This window comes from Hermetia illucens, chromosome 2, assembly GCF_905115235.1.
Source record: "Hermetia illucens chromosome 2, iHerIll2.2.curated.20191125, whole genome shotgun sequence".
NCBI classification, from domain to species: Eukaryota; Metazoa; Arthropoda; class Insecta; order Diptera; family Stratiomyidae; genus Hermetia; species Hermetia illucens.
Window position 1 is genome coordinate 87,501,438 of NC_051850.1, and position 22,975 is coordinate 87,524,412.

Sequence of the window (22,975 nt, forward strand, 5' to 3'; positions counted from 1 at the left end):
TAAGCAAACAAACTGCCTATTTCCGAATGCTGTACATGTATATGCACGTATATAAATTGATCGTATTCATATTTCTGATTTACTACGTGTGCAAAAGCATCCATATGTACATATATAGTACGTATATTAGAAACGGCTGATTTAATGTACAAATATATCTATCTGAATTAGACACTACCCGCAAACTTCCTTACCACGCATATACTATATACCTACATACACACACGTCTGTTTGGAGTAATTGATATTCATATGCAAATAACTAAAAAACTAAAACAAAATAATTCTGTGCGACCGCATTCATAAGAACTCATTTCGTTATGGTATTGATGAATTGAAATGTGATGATGATGTCATATTGGTTTTAGAATGTACGAAATTCACAAAAAATGGTAAAGTTTCACTGCCTATAACTTCGTTAATAATAGTTGGATTTTCTTCAAACTTGACCAAATTGTGCAATATATTTTTCATTACACCTATACCATTTTATACTTCTGGGAAGAACATAAGGGGGGTTTCCGGGTAAATTTCTAAAATGTGAAAATATACTATTATTAACTTTATTTGTGCAGATATCGGAACCGGATGTATATTGAGGCCTAGATTTAGTATAGATGCACCACTGGAATTTTTTGTCAGATTTTTCGGTTGGATAGGTTCTGAGAACGAGACCTGTTGCACATTTGGGGATAATATTTTAACAGATTACATACTCTTTTCGTGACAATCGGCCCAGCTGTTTCCGAATAAATCGGTCGTGACAGACAGGCAGACAGACAGACTGACAGACGGACAGATAGACATCGACTCGATTCTAATAAGGTTTTGTTTCACACAACTCGTAACTCGTCCATGCCAGTAGAAGATCGAACTACTAGAGGAAGGGTAAACTGGCCAACCTTCGACCCGCCTACCACCCAGCCAGAAGAACGCGCCGATAAGGAAGCACACAAGACTCTCAAGCTCGTAATCGAACGTATATGTCTTTTGGACACTGTGGGGAAAATTCTAGAGCGAGCAATCTACAATAAAGTACTTCTGGTTGTTTAGATGCAAGGATGCTTCTCAGATCGACAGTATGGTTCCCGTAAAGCCAGATCAACCACTGATCCAATTAAATTGGTTACTGACTTGGCCGAAGATGCAATTTATGGAAAGGGTAATATGTACTAGCAAATTCTGCGTGGTGGTCACCTTAAATGTGAAAAATGCATTCAATACGGCAAATGGAACCTAATACGGCAATCTCTGGCGAAGATTGTTAACAGCTATTTATAAGAACGGAGGCTCTAATATGACACCGATAACGGACCGAAGGAGTACGTAGTCTCCGTAGCTGTCTCTATACTTGTCGCATTATTGTGGAACATTATGTATAACGATGTTTTTAGTCTCCCGTTTTTGGAGGAAGCCACGGTGGCGGGTTACGCCAATGATATAGCGCTGGTTGTAGTTGCAAAGCATCTCGAGTTACCCTCGTACGAAGTGCTGTGAAGGGTTGGCTAGAGAGTTCTGGCCTGACTTTTGCAGAGGAAAAAACAGCAGCGATCCTCACCACCAAGTGCCATAAAAGAAATTATGCCCGTATTCAAATTTGGAATCTCATCATAAATTTCAAGTCTGTTTTCAAATATTTGAGAGTGATGATAAATAGATAGCGAAGCTGACTTATAAGTAATACATGCAGTACGTTTGCGACAAAGTGTCCACTGTATGTGGATGCTGCCGAACGTGGGAGGGGTATGGTATGCTTCAAGGTTGCTTATAGCTAAGGTAGTGAGCTCGATTCCCCATTGCTTTGCGGGTCACGTTTAACGCTAACAAACATCTCGTGAACGATGCCTATTGACATCTTGGCAGATGAGTCCACTTTCCTTTACTACAAAGCAGAAATTGAATGATTGTCGCTTCCCAAAATCATACATTATTAAAAAATACTAAACGGCAAAAATATTTCACGCCATTGTGTGCGTAGCTACAGCCATATTTCCGTGAACAACGGGTTCAAAGACTTGGTAATGAATTCCAGCACCGTTTCAATAACTATGTTTATGCGTGTTGGAATGCGAAGGCGATAAACAGAAAGAAACCAAATTCATTAGGTAATATAAATATTAGAATTTATTAAGTCCTTTCTGCCAATTAATACATTATGACAAAATGTTCCTTTTATTGTTCAAATACATTTTTCATGGGTTGTATAATATAATATTTTCGTATATATATATATCTTGTTTAATAACGTTAATAATAGCAAATAATAAATACATAGAGTACATTATCCTAAAATAAATTCACCTCTCGGCTCCAGATACCAGTGCTGGCAATAAATAAGAACTACAAGGTATCTTTCCTCCATCTCCTTTTATTCAGAGAGTTTCTTATATTTATTTAGCGTAGCAATTATTGTACAACGAATTCCTTAAAACAGCAATGATGAGAAAACATTAAAATAATAAACCTTAAGGAAACTATAAAATAGTGGATAATCATGAATATGACGAGTGGTGCAAGACTAATGCGTAAAAATTATTAATTATATCTCATGAAAACAGCTTAGAGTTTTAGATTGCACTCAACAACAAAGGAATGTTTCTTGCTAGTTCTCTATAAAAATATCTTGTGGCAATCATCGTTTTGAACAGATGTGAAGCAACTATTTATACTAGAAAAATTCGTAGGATCTATCTCAGTTCATATTATTGCGAGTAGGATACGGAAATGCGTTGCGTCTCGGGGACGCTAGTTATGATTTAATTGTGATACCAAATATTAAGTAAGATGCGCGATCAATCCAGATTTTGCTCGGAATCTGTTCCATATATGGTCTTAATAATATCAAGTACAAAGTTACAGCGGTTTGAATGATTCCTAAACCAAACCTCCTCTACTTTCGCCCTCCTTCCTACATTTTGAGGCTTTCCTGACATTGTGCTTTTAGTTTGATTTGGAATAGAAAATACATTACCGATTATGAGGATTAACTTTTTATCACACTATGGTTATCGTTTGTGTACGATGCTCCTGCTTGAGGTCATCGAATCGAATCTCTTTAGTTTTGTGACAAATTTGCATTGACTGTTGTGCACCATTAGTTAGGGGTTGTTGTTTTTGCTGTACTGAGCAACCATTCTGGCTCTTAAAACCGTTTAAAGCAATGCCATTGAGGCCATTTCTTAGACTTTTCACAGGTGATGCTTCGTTTGATGAACTTTTAGATGTTGCGGACGCTTCAAGCGCGGTTTCCTTAACGGGTTCACCGATCATAGTGGTCTTGACAGGTTTGTAGGTAAGCTTTTCGAGGCTTAAGGAAGCACGCCTAGTTGGGCAAGCTGATGCGATGTGGTTGAGATTAGTCAAAGTGGTTGAGATCACTGTATGGCGGCGTCCTGCTTTGTCTGGTTGTGTTGCATTATTGTTCGCAGGAAAATGCGTGGTGTAGCTTGTCAGTTCCGGTTTACTCCTGTAAAAAGTCATATTGTCAAATTCAAATATTTGCAACTAAACTAGTTGTAGGGTAGTCAAGCTTAGTGATTAAAGTAGATGTTTCCAACAACTTGCATCTGTATATTTACCTCAGCTCGCTTTTGTTAGCAGCATGCAAATACATATGCACAAGGTATAATTTATTTTTTATATTTAGTTGAAATAAAATCAAAGGGAAACTGTGCAGGTTACTATTTCTAAGGAGTATCTACATATTGTAAAGTGTGTACTTGAGCATATCAGATTCAGCTTTGAAGTTAAGCTTCTGTCTTCGTTTTGCTTGGATGGACTTATTTTGTACAGAAATAATAATGATTGAAGTTTTAATTTTTTTCTTTGAAATTGATTTGTCTACAGCTATGGACTGGTGGCGTCGTGACAAGGTGGTACTTTTCTGCTTCCTTTTCCTTTGTACACATTCAGAATTTTTAATAAATATATCACAGAATGGCCGAATTCTTTAGAGCCCTTTGAGAGAAACACGTCCAGTTTGATGTTAATTTCACAAATCAGACAATCAACCGATGAAAATCCATTGACACCTTAACGACTAAGTGTGGTTTTTCTGAGATCTGAATTCAGTATGTTGGTTTGGCGTTTCACCCGAGAAATTGACTTTTTTAAGCAAAAACGGTTCCGGCTACACTAATGCCAAAATATGGGAGATAGCGAAGCTTGTTACACAAGCTTACTTACAGCAGGAGCAATTTGTGTAGCCTTGATTGAATTATATTTTGGAAGTTTTCAGTGATTCGATAATGCGGGTGCTGCATAATAATAATCATAATCGTTGGCACAACAATCTATATTGGATCAGCGCCTTGAAGTGTGTTAGAGCACTTCATTCAAGACCGTAACGGTACACTACAGTAGTACACTGTAGGAGGCAATGTGGTCAGCATTGCGCTCGCCGGAGATTATTACCCTGATTTGACTCAGGTACTCATTCACAGCTAAGTCGACTGGTATCCGACGTCAAATCAAGATACAAATTCCACTGTCACCAGCGAGATTTGAACCGCGACCTTCCGTAAGACAGCCTTGCGCTCTAACTACTCAGCTATCCGGACACCATCCCATTTTGGAATATATTTATGGCTTACGTTTTGAGTCGGAAAGTGACCTTACATGTATGGTGTAGTAAAGCCTGAATTATCACTTAATTCTTTGAAATTGAAATCCTCAATACTTGCTTTATTGATTCGCTATCAAAGCCATAAACCCAGTGTTTCTACTGAAAATTGCGAAGCAGTTTAAATATACAGAGATTTTTAAATTTTGAATGTAAAAGTTTCTGCTTGTAATGAATGATTTATTATAAAATGTGGGTTATGCCATGAACAAGCGTAATTGGTTCGTATTTTCATTTATCCAATTAGGTAGATTTGATAATTTCAAACTTACAGGCGATGCGACTTTCATTTATGGAAGCGGCAGCTCAGCCAATATCTAAAGTTCGATATCACAATTCATTCTAAAAGTACCACCTTGTGCGGTTATATCAAAAATATCATCAAAAATGTATTTTTCATATTCGTAAATAAATCTATTCATATTATTCGACAGTATTTGCGTTATTAAATAGTAATGTCACTATCACAAAAGTTTATATAAATTCAATGGTGGTTATTAAAGGCACGAGGAACAACACGGGTCTATGCAAGAACGCAAAATGTGTAGAATGCATAAAATATTAATTGCACACAAAACCACAATGGCCAAAACTAAATCACAAAAATATACCTGTCCAAATTGAAGTCTATGGCATGGAACGAAATTGCAAAATAGTTTTATACAGTTGGAAGAGGTTTATTGGAAGAAAAGAAAAGATAATCATTCGAAATAACGATTTCATGTAATTAAAGAAGTTACGGAAAATAGTTGCCAACACCGTGAAAGATCCAACATCGCAGCATGAAGTAATGCATGAAAAGTTTAGTTTGTATTTCATTTGCAATTTATTTAAAACGTAAATTTTGGATTGAATAATAAAAATTGAAGATATTATCGCGGGTATGATTTCGCAATCTCAGTAACGAGCCGAATAAAATATTTCCATAGTTATTTAAGCACACATTCAACTGTAAAGCATTATCGAACGTGGTAACCATTGCGCGAGAACAATTCAACGATAACGAATCGATCGAAGTATATGAAGCAAGTCTAATCTCGTTTTTCAACTTTTCAAAAAGGATTTTCAATCTCAAGTAAAATCGACTGATCCTCTGCGAAATAGTCGCGTAAAAGCTCAAAATTGAAGACGCTCGAGAGAAGTGGAGGAAATGCGAAATTTTGAATAGAAATATTGCAGAAAAGTGTCGAAATTTCGTAATTATATACAATTTGCTGAAAGGCCTATCAAAATATAACGTCAAAATTAAAAGAATTTCATATGACATGTGTGAAAGGGTGATTTTACCTTGCTAGTCCTTCTTGGCCTATGGACAGTGGTCGTACCTATAATAGAAATTGAAGAAAATGTGTAAGATGTAAGAATGAAACAGTGATTCGAATTAGAACTAATGAAAGGTTACAGCTTGATTTAGTAATTGCAGTTGAATGAATGCATGATAAAAGAAAATTTAACCTAACTCCTTCCTTGTGTCCATTATAGTATAGATAGAAGTAGTAAAGTTTTTAATGAGTAACTTGATGTTTATATATGTCCTAGACTAGGTAAAAATTAATATCGTATTAATATGCCTGAAATTCTTTCTTAACTTCTTTTATTTTAATAGCCCTCCAAGACAAACAATAGTGAAAAGCTGGTGGAGTCTTTATAAGGAGCGTCAGTTCCTGAGAGGAGCTTTGATGTCAAATCGGGGGTTGCTCTCTACATAAAAGGCCCAGAGTGGGTTTTTCAAACTAAACGTTATATAATTTGAATCATTGCCTCAATTCAGAAGGGAAGAAAGGTGAACTGGTAGAGAAGATAAACCATTGCAACTTTCTTCACTTCTTTGATGACCTTGTGGCGGGTCTTCATCATTCGCTTGTTACATGATATATCTTTGTTATATCTAGAAACTAAAAAGTCATAACACAAATATGTATTAGGCATTTTTCGTAAAAAAGTTTAATTTTAATTTAGTTGTTATGGAAAAGAGTTGAATCTCCTAACGCAATATGGTTTAAAAAAGTCAGAACCAATTTATGTAATAGGGTGATTGGTTACTTATTTTTGACTGAAACATTAAGCGCCTAGTGTTGACCGCATCGCCTAAGTTCGAATCTCATGTGAATCATAGATGTTTGTGTTTGACTTTGTGGTGCATTCTTATCACTTGCAGAACATCAACTGTCATGAAAATGAAATTGATGCAGTTGTAGATCCCTTACGCCCCATACAAGAGTGAACAGTGGACAAACAATTAGAGAACTGTGGGGCTGTCTAAGAAAACGTCGGTGCATTATTGAAAAATAAATTATGATAGCCTGCTGTACTCACATGGAAAATGAGAGACCTTTGCCTAGGAGGCAGGATTTGTAAATTATAAACATAAATTAACAACGTAAGCACAAAAGTGCACACTGCAGGGTTGGTCATACGAAAAGCTGATTTGCTAGCCACGCGATCTTCGTATTACTGGAGCAGTAAATTCAATGTTTTTTAGGAATTTGTGGAAAACAAAAACTTATTTACAATAAATCGGTTTACAAGCAAATGAGTTCATTATAGATATTAATTATGAAGGATTCCTCGAAACCAGTTCCACAATGTAACAATTGCTCATACGTAAAATAAATTATACAAATATTCGAAATTCGAAAATCGTTCTACCTTCTCAACCATTGCGGCGTTATTGGATTTGCTACAATGATAATGCACCTAAATGGTGTATTTTATTTATTTCATTTGATGAAATTTTTCAGGCGCAGTTTCCATTAGTCTGCCAGAAGTTGACTGATGAGAAACTGATGGAATGAAGTATTTGAATAACACGAGAAAAAAGAGAATGTGTTGCATGTAATTAAACACTCCAACCATTCAGAAGTCATGTTTCCATTAACAACACAATCACAACTGCACTACAGTCAGCCCGTCATCGGTCGTGGTATACGTAAATTGGAACTTCTGGGCCTAAGTGAAGTGAGATGATGGGATTTTGGAGAAGCTAGTGGTAGCGGACGTGAATCCAGTATTATATTGTCGTTGACAGCACCGATACACACAGTCTCATGATCTACAAACCAGTTTCTGAGAGCATTTGATGTGAGATCTCAGCCCAGGTTACGGCATGTTTTTGGTGACCGTGACAACAACGGTAAAAAACCAATACAGGAAGTTTTTGTGCTCTGGCCTTCGTTTATGATTGTTTTGAAGAATGTGAGAAAGCTGCTAAACTGTATATGCTAAGGAGGGCTCTGACAATTCCTTGCTGGAGCGTACGGTGGCGGCACATGATCTTCGCAACGGTACCAACAAAGGTGAAAGGTTTGCAACTTTCACCACCTCGTCATCGACGATATAACGGCATCGGGCCTGCACATATAGTCCCTTGCCAAAAAATTACAAACACTTGTAAATTTCATTATTACTTGCAATTGGCTTCGTCCACTTTTCTTGGAGAAGTCTACATTATTGAGAACGGAAAATCACTCAATAAGAGAAATTTCGCGTCTACAGGGAGTTACGCCTTATGTAGTGGTTCAGATCTCCAAGAAAATGAAGCAAGATTCATCGGTGACCTCCTCAAAGCGGGCTAATTGTGGACGAAAAAAGACCACATCTAGGGCCGAATGGAAAATTGTGGCCATTGCTGCTGCGAAACCACATTTGCACCTCTAAGGGAGCTTAATAAAGCGGTTCGTGCTGCTGGCGTGGAAATTCCGGATCGAAGTTTGCGAATGAGATTGAATGATGTCGGCTATCAATCATGCGGAAAAAAATACCACGCTTAACTGAGAGAATGAAGAAAGTGAGGCTTGCATTCGCTAAAGAACGTTCAAAATTCGGCGTAGAATATTGGGAGAAGCTAAATATTAATATTCGTCCAGAATTTTTTATTAAATATTTAATGTTTTTCAAATAGTGTTTGCTGCGGGATGGACGTTCCAATGCCTTGCGTTTGATGAGTCCTGCATTAGAAAAACCATTAATCATCCGTCATCTGTAATGGTATGGGAGGCGATCACTATTAATGGGCCAAGACTCTTTTATTTCGCCGAGAAGACCATGAGACAGGACCAATATTAAAAAGTTTTGGAGACCGTCACATTGCCATATTTTGACAAAATCGGGTTGAGGAAAAAAATCCTTTTACTTCTATAGGCAGAGAATTAGCCTGATTTGAACCCAACCGAAATGAACTAAAGTAAAGAGACTACTCCAGTTAACAAAACACTAATCAATAAATTTTAATGAAGGGTGGCTAAATATAAATTTTTATTAATATTATTTAATTATTAGATCTTAGAAACATATATAGCTATGCAGTTTTTCTTTTTGTTCACCGTGGGTGAATTGATTCATAGTCAAAGCATCCCGGAGTATAACTTGACCAACGTGATATTCGTGGGTAGGCACATCGTGCAAGTATTATAAGATTTCCGATAAACATTTAAGGAACATATTATTTCAAGGGTTACACAATCACTGTCAGCGATTTAAATATCTCGGGTCAATGCTATCTGCCAAGGGATAACTGCGTTATGAAATTGCTTCACGCATTAACGCAATCTGGATGAAGTGGCATCCCACAACTGGTGTTCTTTGTGATCGACTTATCAACGAACGTCTCAAATCTAAAATTTGCCGCAATGTAGCTGTGCTGTCGCTCTCTGGTTTTGAGTGTTGGCCGACTATAAAACACAGCGATATGAAATTGCTTCACGCATTATCGCAACATGGATGAAGTGGCGTTCCATAACTGGTGTTCTTTGTGAGCGGCGTATCAACGTCTGAAATCTAAAATTTATTGCATTGTCGTCCGTTCTGTCGCTTTCTATGGTTCTGAGCGAGTATGGTCATTCGTGCAAATGAGAAGTCTGAATATCGAAGTTGATGGTAAGTGACCAAAAGGCCGGCCAAAACAACGCTGACTTGATACACTGGATGGCGGTTTAAAAGCCTCGCGATTGCACTCAGATCAGGTATTTGATAGAACCAAATGGTGCAACCGACCACTACGGGGCGATCCCGCTTGTAAACAGGGCAACGACTGAAAAAAGATTACTTCAAGGGTAACTTCGCTAGTAAACAAGACGGTTAGTTGTATACTGGAAGAGCATTATAAGGTTGTTTTAAACCTAAAATTTAATTTAATATAATAATAATAATAATCGTTGGTCCAAGACTCCAATTGGATCAGGGCCTTGAAGTGTGTTAGAGTACTTCATTTAAGACCGTAACGGCACATTAAAGGATTACAATACCCTACTGGAGGCAATGTGGTCCGCATTGCGCTCGCACGAGATTATTACCCTGATTCGACTCAGGTACTCATTCACAGCTGAGTCGACTGGTATCCGACGTCAAATGACGATACAAATTCCACTGCCACCAGTGAGATTGGAACCTCGACCTTCAGTACAGCCTTGTGTTCTAACGACTCAACTATCCGGACACATGCGTGCCAATAATATTCCATAATACGCTAGGCTAAATGGGGTTTTATGACATTTCAGCAAGCAAAATTAAACTTGTTCGTACCTCCCATAATCAGAAACGCTATGGACATGGGAAACGATTTTATCATAGATCATGGAAAAATCGGGATTGCTTCTGACCGGGTAATACCGTGGGATATTTAATAGCTTCATCTCCATGAATTAGTGCAAGGCGGTAAATCGATATAATTCACCCACAGAGACGACATAATCTTAACTCATAACGTAAGAAAACTGCTAGTTCTTAAGCTTTCACTAAAAGTTGCTTGCTAATTCATTCTTTATTTGTCACAAAAGAGTCATCTTGGACGAGGCGTGACTAACTTTTGACTTGAGTTGCAGTCGCTAGAGTTTAAGATGTAGCGTTTTTGTCCATGTGGACGTTGATCAGAACAACTGTTTTGAGGTCAGCCAAAATGCTTTAATGGTCTATGATTTGATGATTAATCGATATCATTATCTTTGGATATAACTCCCCATTCGCCAAACTCATAAATTTGCTGCGTCGCTTTACTTAGGTTTTACGAACTTCGAAGATATTGCATGAAAATTTTGTTCGCCGATTTTCAGAAACGCTATTATATTATATACAACTTTCCATCTGAAAAATATATTTCAATTTTTGGCCAGGAACTGTAAGGTGAATTTCGACTGATCGAATACGAACATCTAGTCAGAGCGACCACACCGTCATCAGCAGTACAGTTAGGGGCGTTGTTTTCTGAATGTGTGTAATAAAAGACCTTCTGATTTTTCTCTTCAAAGGGACCATCTCTTTACTTCGTTTTGCGTGCCATTAGTGCGTCTACTCGGAAAGTGCTGGATCCTCAAATTCAACACAAGTCGTCTCCGCGATCCAGCTGTCGTCCAGCAGCGGGAAAAAGTCAAACAATTTCTAAAGAACACGCCCGATAATATTCGTGAGATTTGGGTTACTATTAAAAGTGTCTTTGCTTCTGGTGAAGCCGAAGTTATCGGCCACGTTCCAAAAGGACGTTAAAAGGCCTGACTGACTGCGGAAACTTGGTAGGCGAATCGATGAGCATAAGGAACTGAGAGACCTGCTGTAGCTTTACTGTGAAACAGAATCAAAAATTTGGCAAAATGTGCACCGTAACAAAAGAAATGTAAGCATTGTGTTAGTAAGGGAAGCAGATGATGCCTTAAACTGCAACGATTTTGCCACTGTAGAGTAAGTTTTTCAATGATCCCTAAGGGATGTTAACGGGAGGCTTTTCACCCACAATGATCTGATTGATGATGTGAACCTAACACCTGACAACACCTGGTGAAGTTCCACTTCTGACGGATGATATGGTAAGCCACGGTAACATGAGGATGAGGAGTATTCCCCCAAATAGCAGTGAAATCTTCTTTGCCATTAAGGCAGTCAAATGAAATAAAGTCGTCGACGTTGACGGCCTCCCTGCGAAATTTTCCGTCCAGTTCCTGCAAATCCCTACTAATTTAGAAATACTGGAAAACAGATGTTTCTTAATAAGTGCGATATTTGGAAGGGTGTTTACGTGCGCCCTGCTTTTGAAAAGATATTAGCTAAAATCATTCTGAGAGCTTGATTGACAGGGAGTAGACTGGCTTCCAGTATAGGCGTTCCTGTACTTCGGATCACTGTCGAGTAATGTCCAGACTTTAGGTCGCCCCTCGAGTTGTTCTTCATCGATTTCGAGAATGCTTCTGACAGCGCGAAAAGCGATCCAAAGACTTCTGGAAAGCAATCACGTGCGAGACATAAAGTCCCAAGCAAGAAGACTATGCACAAGAGATTCAACTCCCAGCACATTTTTTGAAATTTTATAGAGACGGAAAAGTCTTGCAAACGTTAAACCGCGACGAGAGTTGCGCGGGGAAAATTCCGTGCATAAGGGTTGCTGGTAGTGCCGTGTATGTGATGCTGTGCATTGATGTGCGCCCACATGGTTGCGAGTTGCGTTGAGCATTTGGCATCATCTGTCACAACAGTACATATTGCACAGCTGTTTATGGCTTCGCACATCCCAGTGGGAATCATGGATCTTAATGGAATCACTGAGCTTCAAAACTCCCGCATGGGTAGCTGGGTGAAAGCAAACATGCATCCAAGAGTAGTCTTTCGGATGCATCTGTTTCCTGCTGGGATAAGATGAAGGAGCACTCAAATGAAAACCAACTAGGTGACACTGATACCATTTACCTACCCCGTCCCTATCGGAAAAGTGCACGATAAGATTCCGTGCCCCTTCGCCACTGAAGTTGCTCCTCCTCTGTATAGTTTTCTTGGACCCAAGACAAACAGGAGAAACGACAAGCTCTTAATGTATAGTACTAAGCAAAAGGATAGAAGACTACTTTCAAATGAGAGATCCGATGAAAATGAGGCTTAGGAACACTTGTTTCTGGGCAAAAGGCGTGTAACCTAAAATTGAAAAAAAATGAAAAGATGCGAACTTGGAGCCTACCTGGGAAAAAACTCAAGAAACTATTATTTTTATATCCGACACACCAAAATGAAGTTGGGGACCGGAAAAAGTTATCTTCCATTGGCTTATCATAATAAAACCAAACGAGTGTAGGGCCCCAGTAAAATCCTACAAAATTTACTAACAACGTACTTGAATCCGTTTAAACCAACTCGCTGTTGTTCTGGAAAAAGTTTTGAAAAGAAGGAGATGTAAGATGGCATTTTGAATGTTGTAAGGTTTGTCGTATCTCTCATGCTTAATTAAATTTTAAGTAGTCCAATACAAAATTAAAATTACTAAATCGACAGATTTGTGAAACTTGCAGAGAAATGTGTACTCTTAGCTGTGGTTTTATTAGAGCGAAACGGGGTTAATAAGCGTAACAGGCGTAAAATGTACCTTCACCATTGAATGACTTGTCAGTCAACGCCAGCGGGTAAGAGGGAGGGAGCATATTCAAGAGAAGATCTATGAAATCATTCCGGTGAAGAAATTTCCACAGTTCATCGAAAATAGCTATGGATTGCAATGAGCGGAGTTTGAATTTTAAGCAGTTATTGATTTGCTCTTGTCAGTAAAAAAGCTTTAGAATGTGCAAAAATTGAGGATGAAATATTTAGCATATACTTCCGACGTTGATTTTGCCGAAAAAGTCGACTAGCGGTTGGAACATGACAGCAGACCTTACTCGCAAGGAAGTTAAAAATACATTACTATGCGACTGAAATAACACAAATGAACAGAAAATTCCAAACAAAACTCATTATATCTAATTCTTACCCTATCGGTTTGTGTGGCTGTATTTATGCATTCCTTTTCCGAGATCGATGTTGCCACTGAAGTTGTTGATCTTTCTGATTCTAATTTCTCTATTAAATTCTTTTGAATACGTATTGTTCTATCCCGATCATCTAATTGTCCCTACGAAATACAAAACAGGAGTTGTAATTGCAGCGGAATCTAGGAATCTGAGTTAAAATGTTCATGAACCATTTCGAGTCATTTAAAGTAGTAAATTAACCAAAATTGCAAGGGAACGTGAAATGTATTAACAAATTAATTACAAAAAATTATGATTTTATCATAGATTTATTTTCACTGAAAACGAATATATACAAACAGTAATACTGCTACATTAGAAATGTCTAAATGGGTGCGAATTTCCGTATGGAAATTATGACCGGAAATGTTGGTCGTATGATTTATAAAAAGTGATTTTAACATTGTAAAATTCTTCAAAGTGGAGTACGATAAAATTAGTCCACCAACTATTTGAACTTGAAATAATGTATTTTGATTGTACTACTATATAATAACTGAATAGGATTTTTCTTATCATAGCTAATTATTTGAAACATGCCATTTGTCTATTCTATCCTAGATTCAAGGGGGACATTTGAAGTTATACAAATACATAAAAATCAGGTAATCGAAAACCATACGTAAATTATATACTCGTCAAAACGGTCGAGTAGTAAGTAAACAATTAATAATACTTGCAACAGTAGTCATTAATCATGAAATTACCTCAAGAAAAACAAACACTGAAGGTAAAATCAAAGAAAAATTTACAAATTATTACTGTCGGTTAGGAAATCGATTTTCATATCTACATTTTTATAAAGAATTATTCACTTTTTCTTAAAGGCACTATGAATAAAATAAAAAATAAAATAAACGACGTGCAAATACCTGAAGGTAAACAACCTGTCTTCGTAGATCGGCTAACTCCTGTCGAGGATCATCGGCTATTGACGAAGCCAGGCTACTTAGGTCCTTTTCATCTGCTGTTACTTGACTGCTGTCTAATTCACAAGATGCAAATAATTTCCCATTACTTTGTTCGAATGGGTTGAGAGTTTCAGTCTGTTAGGAAAAATCATCAAAATTTATTTATTTTTTATGCTAGAAAACCGAAAAGATTAAACATTTCAACATTAGTATATTACTACTTCTATCGGATGATTACTCTACATTTGTTACGATCTAGAAAATGTTCCGAAGATTAGAATAGAGATGAAACCATGAAAAGAGAGAACTGATAGTATGTGGATTAGGGATAGATATATATTTTCGAAAAAGGAAACCATCTCCTTTCGCGAATTATCTTATGCCTATTGACAAAATAGTATATCTGTCATATAATATAATTCAAAATCATTATTGCCCGTAATGTCAGCCCTAGGATTTGATGGGAATAAACTTCTCTACTACACTATAAACTATGATATGATAATTCTGCGCATCTAAGACACACCACCCGTATAGGACTCACACCATCATCATCAACGGCGCAACAACCGGTATCCGGTCTAGGCTTTCCTTAATAAGGAACTCCAAACATCCCGGTTTTGCACCGAGGTCCACCAATTCAATATCCCTAAAAGCTGTCTGAGGTCCTGACCTACGCCATCGCTCCATCTCAGACAGGGTCTGCCTCATCTTTTTCTGCTATAGATATTGCCCTTATAGACTTTCCGGGCTGGATCATCCTCATCCATACGGATAATGTGACCCGCCCACCGTAACCTATTGAGCCGGATTTCATCCACAACCTGACGATCATAGATTTCGTCGTTATGTAGTCTACGGAATCGTCCATCCTCATGTAGGGGCATTTTTCGGAAGATTCTTCTCTCGAACGCCGCCAAGAGTTCGCAATTCCTCTTGCTAAGAACCCAAGTCTCCGAGAAATACCTGAGGATTGGCAAGATAATTGTCTTGTACAGTAAGTGCTTTAACCCTATGGTGAGACGCTTCGAGCGGAACAGATTTTGTATATGCTAGCCAACAACCGTGAGCGGATTTGGTAATCGTAGCTGTTATTGGTTGTGATCTTCGACCCTAGATAGGAGAAATTATCAACGATCTCAAAGTTGTAGTCTCCTATCTTTATTCTTCCCGTTTGACCAATGCGGATTCACACAACAATGTCAAAGTCAAATATTTTTGACCATTTTCGGACTTATTCAACCTATTCAAGAGAATAATTTTTATAAGTTAAATTTTAAAATCAAATGCTCAATACGTTGCTCCCTGGTTGTTGGGATATCATTTTTGCTGCTTTCATTATTATCAAGCTCGAAATTTTTCTAAATCGTTTACCGGCGGATCCAAAGTGAAGACAAATAATATTAGATGATTCTATTCTCTTAATTTTCATCAATCTATTTGATAGTTTAATAAGTGCGGGTCGCAAAACAATGGATGAAAAGTGCCAATTTTTCCATTTGTGGTTACTTATAAAGAAACTGATTTGAGAAACAGTATTGAAATGGGTAGAGGGATTCCGAATCCTAAAACACACAGAAGAGTTTTTGGCTCCTAGGACATGCGAAAAGTTGTTCCAACATTTCTTTTTCGGGAAATATGTTGCGAGATATTGGTCATGGTTCTTGGTGATCAATTTAAACTGCGTGCGGAAAGTGATAAGTTTTTAAATTGACAGAACCCTTCCTCATGTGAAATTTGAGCGGGATACGTGAATTAGTATGGGTTTGACAGGCCTTTGTTTATGACACCAGAGTTTGTCTGCCGATTTTTACAATACAAATTAAAAACTACGCAGCGAAATTGGGTGGGATTTTATATTTGCAATGAAATTACGGCTACGTAATCATCGAATTGTGAATCTCTACCGAGAACACATACATTTGAGTAGCATGAAATGAGGGTAGCAAGGTTGAGAAAACTTGCCTCATGCGAGTCATCCATAATAATAATAATCGTTGGCGGCACAATCCATATTGGATCAGGGCCTTGAAGTTTGTTAGAGGACTTCATTCAAAACCGCAAGGGTGCACTACAGTACACTGTGGGAGGCAATGTGACCAGTACTGACGGACACTGAGTCGTCGATAACCCAATGTTAAAAACGATAACATCGAAGATGAAGATGTTCGAAAATCGTCGTGGTACCATTAAAGAGATAGGCGGGGCTATTAACACCTACTAGCAATCGACTCGACACAAAAAGATGCTTTTCAACATAGCGAATGACCATCACAATTCATCAAACGCATTAATACTCTCGACAAGAAATGGGCCCATGAATGTGACGTCGTGACTGTCCAACAACAAAGTAATGGAATGCCAAAAATCGGCCGAAACCGAAATAAAAAGAAATTCGCTGTAGGAGCTGAAGGCCATCCCTGCTGAGGTCTATAACAATAGTATTGAAAATTGGATTAACCGTTAGTATGCTTGCTCAGAGCCTATTTCGAAAACGATAATAAAGATTTTTACTAAAATACATAAAAGTTTCATTTTTTAACCAGTCCAAATCAAATTTGACAAGAGGTTTGAAGCGTGCCACAAATTGAAGCGGGTGCTATGATTTTTAATCCTTTCTCACTACCTAGTTGTAAGTTGACGCTTTGAGCTAGCCTTTTTAAAGTTGACATGATTATAGTACTTTTCCATTCCGTCAACAAAGATTGAGAGGAGTTCGGGATGTAAAGTGAATGTTTTAGTCCGGTTGTTTTTGTAACTTTTGCGACTGAGAAAGATTATCAGGAGTATCCACTGTTGTCATTGAATTCTAGTCTAAATATAATGTAGTGTCCTCTTGTTTGTTTGTGATGTCATAAAAAGATCCTTCTTGGTCTTCTGTACCATAGTAGTTCATCTAAATGTTTCCCATCTCCAATTTTTCTCCTCCCCTTTGTAACTTTCAGTAGCATTGAAGTTTAGGGGTTACTGGTTAGCGAGCGGTTAAACAAAAGCAAACAATTCGAAGACAAGAGAGCACACTGATGGAAAGCACATTTGGTTCCGGGAATACGTTGTCAATATATTCAAATAAAAAAATAGACCATAAAGAAAATTTCTATCCAAATTGAGTCCCCTACGGTTTTTGGAAGAGTCATGTCAATATGAACTAGGCCCTACATTCTTGGTGGTGCTAATGAGAGTAGTTTGTACATAGAAAGCTATCGCGACTGTTACTCATAAGTTTCAGTTCGTGTCCCCAATGTATTTTGTCGCACATATGTACATAACTAATGCATCCCAATACCAAGAACGGGGTAGAAAATCATTTAAATACGATAAATGTCACCACAGAAGAAATGTTACTTGCAAAGCATAAATCTTAAATTTAAGTGAAAAATGCGTTTCAAATGAATTTGTAGAGATATGTAGTTCTTTCTGATAGTTTTCATGGAATAGAATATTTTCCTCTCGATAAAAAAAGGGCCAGAAGTTAAAAATCGGATGAATCATAGTTGCCTTCAGCATGATTTGATATAATGAATAGTATCTAAATATTAACAGTAATTGTTACTGAAAAAGACAAGTGCTGACGAACGCTTGGCGCCTGGTTGAAAACCAACTGACCGTATGGTGAACTTTGTGCTCGAATGTACCAATAAAGGCGAGGTGATGAAAGTTGCAGAAATCCACAAATCCCCCACCATTATCATTACGGCCGCCAAAACCGTGTTCCTATATCCCATGTTAGAGCAAGGAGTTGTTAGAGCCCACCTTGGCATTCAGATAAACCATTACAATCATCTCTCCTGGACTGCGTATATTTGCTCGTAGAAAGCATCCTTTTCAAATACATTGGAAATCTCAATTGCTGCATAGCACTCTACAAATGTGATACTTCCTAACCTGGACCGGAATCTTGGCAGTAAGAAGTCTGTCAGAAACTGGCTCCCTGATCAAGAAAACGCGCATTCCGATGGCTATCAGAAAAAACCCGAAATCGGATTAACGTCGGCTGCTACTCGACTTTCCAGAGTACAAATGTGCGACGCAGTTAGTGTGGAAAGAGACAGAGATGTATTCTTCAGAGTCGCAGCTTATATCGTTAGAATTCTCGCTCGAGTTGGAGAAAGCGAGCATTCTGGGGAGCCTCATTACTAGTGTCGAGAGGCGTACGCACATTCCAGAAGTCAACCATAGTCCGTTTTCAATAGCAAAGGTCGTTGCCGTGAAGTCAGTCCATATGCGAGGCGTTGTTGATGTTTCGGTAGCAATAAAGTTTCGAAAATTGCAGGTTCCTGGTCCACAAACTTTGTTCACGACAAGAACAGAATATTGTAGTTAATCTTACCTCAGATGTAGAAACTTAACATTTAGACATGCTTTTGAGGAAAAAATCCAATATTGGTGATTGAACCTCTTTTCATATCACGATAGTGTTTTTCCCTTTATGTATCAGATTAATAAGAATCAGGGATAAAAATATTCCCCTTTTTAATTTCAAACTAACGGTGGTGATGATAATAATAAAATCAGAGCAAATCAATGACAATCTTTAAGTCAAGTCCGAAACAAGTTTTGCTTGTTTTCTGCCTGAGGCATTACATTTATTAAATTCTAAAATAAGCCTGGTGGTATTTGATGGTGGTATTTTAACGCCCAGCAGAAGAACAGGTGTATATAGAACAATATGATCTGTGAAACAGAAAAGACTTTAGATTTGCTGAAACGAATTCGAAGAATTATTTTGTTTTTATTGTTTTCCATTTATTTTTTTTCGACTTTGCATATTTAGGTGGAGGTTTGGACTAATTTTTCTTATGTTTATGTTTTGAAAATTATTGGTCAGAAGGCGAAAGTGGCACTGGATTGGTCTCACAGAAAGGGAGTGAACTCCACCGTAGAAGACACGTGAAGCGAAACAATAGAGCAGAAGTGCAATTTTCTCGAAAAGTCATGAAGGGAGAAGTAGCACATCGCCGCCTGATAGCGATGGAGTGTAGGTTTAATAGGCGCGCTATGGTCCACATAAATGTTTAGAGCAACCATACATGTATATGTTCTGAAAAACATATTTAAAAAAAAGGCCAAAAAAGGCAGTAAATGTCAATTGAAAATGGGGTAATATTCGGGCGTTGGTTTATCAGTTGATCTTTAAATTTAACTTTACATATATGCTATTTCCAAATATGTTCTACATTTCAAATCTAATTTATTGGCTTGTTATTAAATGCAACAGACTCCAATCAAGATTAATTTTACATACCAAATACAAGTGGATGGGATTATTATAAAAGAAAAGTGAATATTTACAAAGCTAGTATTGCTGTCAGCCACGTAAACGCAAAGCCAGAGAAAATTACAAAAACAGACAGAAATAAAAATTGAACAAACCATAATACATAGATAAGAATACACTCTACATCCGAACATAAAATCAACAAATATAAGAATAACAACAAAAGTAACCTACCCTCATCAAATTTTCTTCGTCCTGTTGTCGATAGTTTATCACGAGTATGAGACGATGATAAATAGGTAGTAAATGTGAAAAACAAAAGTCACATAGACACACATGCCAAACATTGACATAAAAAAGAAATTGAAGAATGGGAAAAACATGAATAAAAATTTGTAAGAATTCATTGAACTTCAGGATACAAGTAGACGTTTTTTGTTGATTTAGGATGCAGTTCTGTCAGGAGCTAGTGGCATCCACGAACACATGAAATTTGAAACTCTAACCGCAAACTTCTACAATCCCAAAGTTCAATGTTGAAACACATTTGCAAAGAAACGGTTGAAAATTAACAAACATCAGTGAAACTCTACAACATATCCGTTCCTTCTCTGTCCGGCCTTTTTAGTCCAGACTTCAACCAAGCAAAAGCTCTACTCACATCTTGTAAAACCCTTCGGAGACGAATCAGCTGTTTCTTGAAATACTGAACATCTTGAATCATCGAATTTCTAAACGATTTGTCTGCAAACAGGAGGTCGTCCGACGAAACGGCTGTGTCCTTTCCACTCAGAGACGATCGGGAGTGCTTATGCGGAAGACTATCAATTGATCTGGGACTGTCCGAGCCTGTGTTGCTAAGTTGGCTCTGTTGAAGGCGCGACCTGTTGAGTAGGCGGGTCGCACGGGCGGGTAGTAATGAGCTGAAAGTAGAATAAAACTCTGTATTACTGAATGTAAGGCTGGCATACAAGAATCTAAAATTACTGAGGTTCGGGGGGTTCTTTTCCGGGAGACAGGGTTCGTCTGGCTCGGCTACTCCCGGGTGATTGGCTATTTCTAGGACTCGTACTAAGGAAGACATTCTCGGCCGTATTTAAATCAGTTCGAACTCGACGAGCTCGTACTGGAGAGGACATGCTAATTATACTTAATCAATAGGCATAGCGTCGTGTCCTGGAGAGCACTCATGTATGTCGAATGCACCATGCTATCCGAAATCAATATTGAGTCACAAAAATAAAGTTTTCCCGGACGATATTATTGCCATAAGGGATAAACCACGCTGACACGCTCTACTTTTTGTCAATAATTTGCTTACGGTTCAGAGTATTACTAACAGTGTTATATTAGGCACTAATCGAGAGTTAAATTGGAATATATCACGTTTCAAAAATGAAATCCGTCAAAAGGACGACGATGTACGATATTGTCGCCATAACGTTGTGAATGACATAATACGCGCAGTCGCACAATGGACGATGACTGCTCCTGTTGTAACTTTTCCTTTACATTTAATATATTTTGTAAGGGTGGTGATACGGAGTTGTGTGACATTTGCCGAAGGGATAAATACGGGAAAGCATTCATTCATACGAGTGGAGATTCCAATCAGTGCTTTCATAATATGATTCATACGGATATTCAATAAAATCCTTGGGAAACCCGTTTCGATGTGTTTTTCCCTTTGAATGATTTAACTGTAGAAGTTTACATTAAGATTATCATTTGGAATAGTCTTTTAACACGTTTCTAATATTAGGAAGTGCCAGTAATAGTTGTTATGATATATACATGAAATCAATATTATTTATAAAATATTTTGAGATGATTTTGTAATAGAAGGAGCCAAGGAGAGTACTAGCCTCCAAAAACCTGGTTCACATTATTGAACCAACATAACATAATACCATTTTCTATAGTGGCCTCTGCCCTCTACCTCTCTATATAATCAGCTGTCCGATGACTTGTATTCAACCTATACATTTCCTAAAAATCGATATACTATACATCCAAGTTACCATAGATAACCCGGGTAATATGCTCAAGCGAGGTGAGGAGGTCTAAAAAAGAGCGGACAGTTAGGATTAACGATTGATACAAAAGGGTTTCACCTAAAATCGGGAAGGTACACATACCATAAACTTCCCTAGATAAAATTAAAGAGAGAGTAGCTTCAGGTGTGAGAGTTTTTGTGTATCTCATATGTGAGAATATTTAATTACGCGATGATTCCATTTGTACGTAGTTGGTAAATTACAATGTTTATGAATTTAATAAATAATACTATGTATTTACTTTGATGTGATACTAGAATTGTATACTGTCTTAGGGTACAGTAAAGTCGAAATAAATTACTCTGATTACTCTAAATTTGATAATAGCAACACGATTCTCTTCAAATTTTCCAATATCATGCTTTGAAATGAGGGGAGGGGAAGGGCCAACCCTATATTGTTTGTGTTGTTATTTTTCAATAGAATATTGATGCTGTGTGTAATATAATGGTAGCTTGTGATATATTGAGGGATAGAGGTGTCCTTAGGCATGACTTTGTAAAAACACTAATTAGTTAGTTTAGCTAACTGGGGGAAACCGCAGCTCCGAGCACTCAGGCCATTGTTAGGCCCATTGTACTATCCCCGTAAGTTGCCTATTGAATGGCTTCCCGCCTACGGTGTTCGCAGGCTTTAGCGAATCTGAGAACATTCTCCAGAGGCAGTGAGTGTGCAGGTTCTTCATTGAAGAAAACCTTGCCAAGGTGTCTTCGTCTGAGATCTGAGGATGACGGGCAGCTACATAAAAAGTGCAGAGCCGTCTCCTCCTCACATTGGCTGCACATAGCCGAAACCACAACCCCAATCTTTTCCATATGGTAGTTTAAGGAGCAGTGCCCCGTCAAAAGCCCTACTAGGGTTTTCATGTCCCATTTCTTAAGGGACAACAAAAATGCCGCTCTAGTGGCCCTAGGCTCTTTCACAAGGATTTTCGCTTGCCGGCAAGAGTCCAAATTTCTCCATTCGGTTGCGTGAATCCTTGCAATTTCACCCTTCAGAGTAGACTTGACAGTAGATGGTCGGATTCCAAGAGCTGGTTCTGGCCCCACAATTGTGGATCCAGATCCTCGGCGAACCAGTCTGTCCGCCTCCTCATTACCGGCGATGTTAGAGTGCCCCGGCACCCACATCAGAAATGTTTCGTTCAGTCGGCCAAGTTTCAGCACCACCTGATGACAACTCCACACCAACAACTGGCTTGATATGTCGTCGCCATTTAGTGCTGATAATGCCGCCCGACTGTCGGAACAGATTCGAACGGTGCGGCCCCTTCACTTTTGTCGCAGACATTCTTCTGCTGCCAAAGAAATGGCATATATTTCTGCCTGGAATATGATCGTCATTTTTCCGAGGGTTTGGGCCAGTTCTATAATCGGATTCTCCGAGAACACCCCTGCGCCCGATCCATCCTC

General features: G+C 38.1%; 1 protein-coding gene across 12 annotated transcripts in view; it reads right to left on the minus strand.

Moving 5' to 3' along the window:
* Positions 1-2,101: 2,101 nt before the first annotated feature.
* The window catches only part of LOC119650260, a 286,586-nt gene continuing 265,712 nt past the window's right edge, over positions 2,102-22,975 (minus strand). For 4 of the 12 annotated variants that reach the window (XM_038052861.1, XM_038052866.1, XM_038052868.1 and 1 more), the window contains 6 exons: positions 20,168-20,429; positions 19,741-19,761; positions 14,250-14,423; positions 13,338-13,478; positions 5,909-5,946; positions 2,102-3,466 (listed from right to left, as the gene is read on the minus strand). In XM_038052861.1, coding sequence (XP_037908789.1) covers positions 2,995-3,466; positions 5,909-5,946; positions 13,338-13,478; positions 14,250-14,423; positions 19,741-19,761; positions 20,168-20,429 — 1,108 coding nt within the window. In that variant the 3' untranslated portion in view covers positions 2,102-2,994. The other 8 variants (XM_038052870.1, XM_038052872.1, XM_038052871.1 and 5 more) reach the window with 8 other exon arrangements.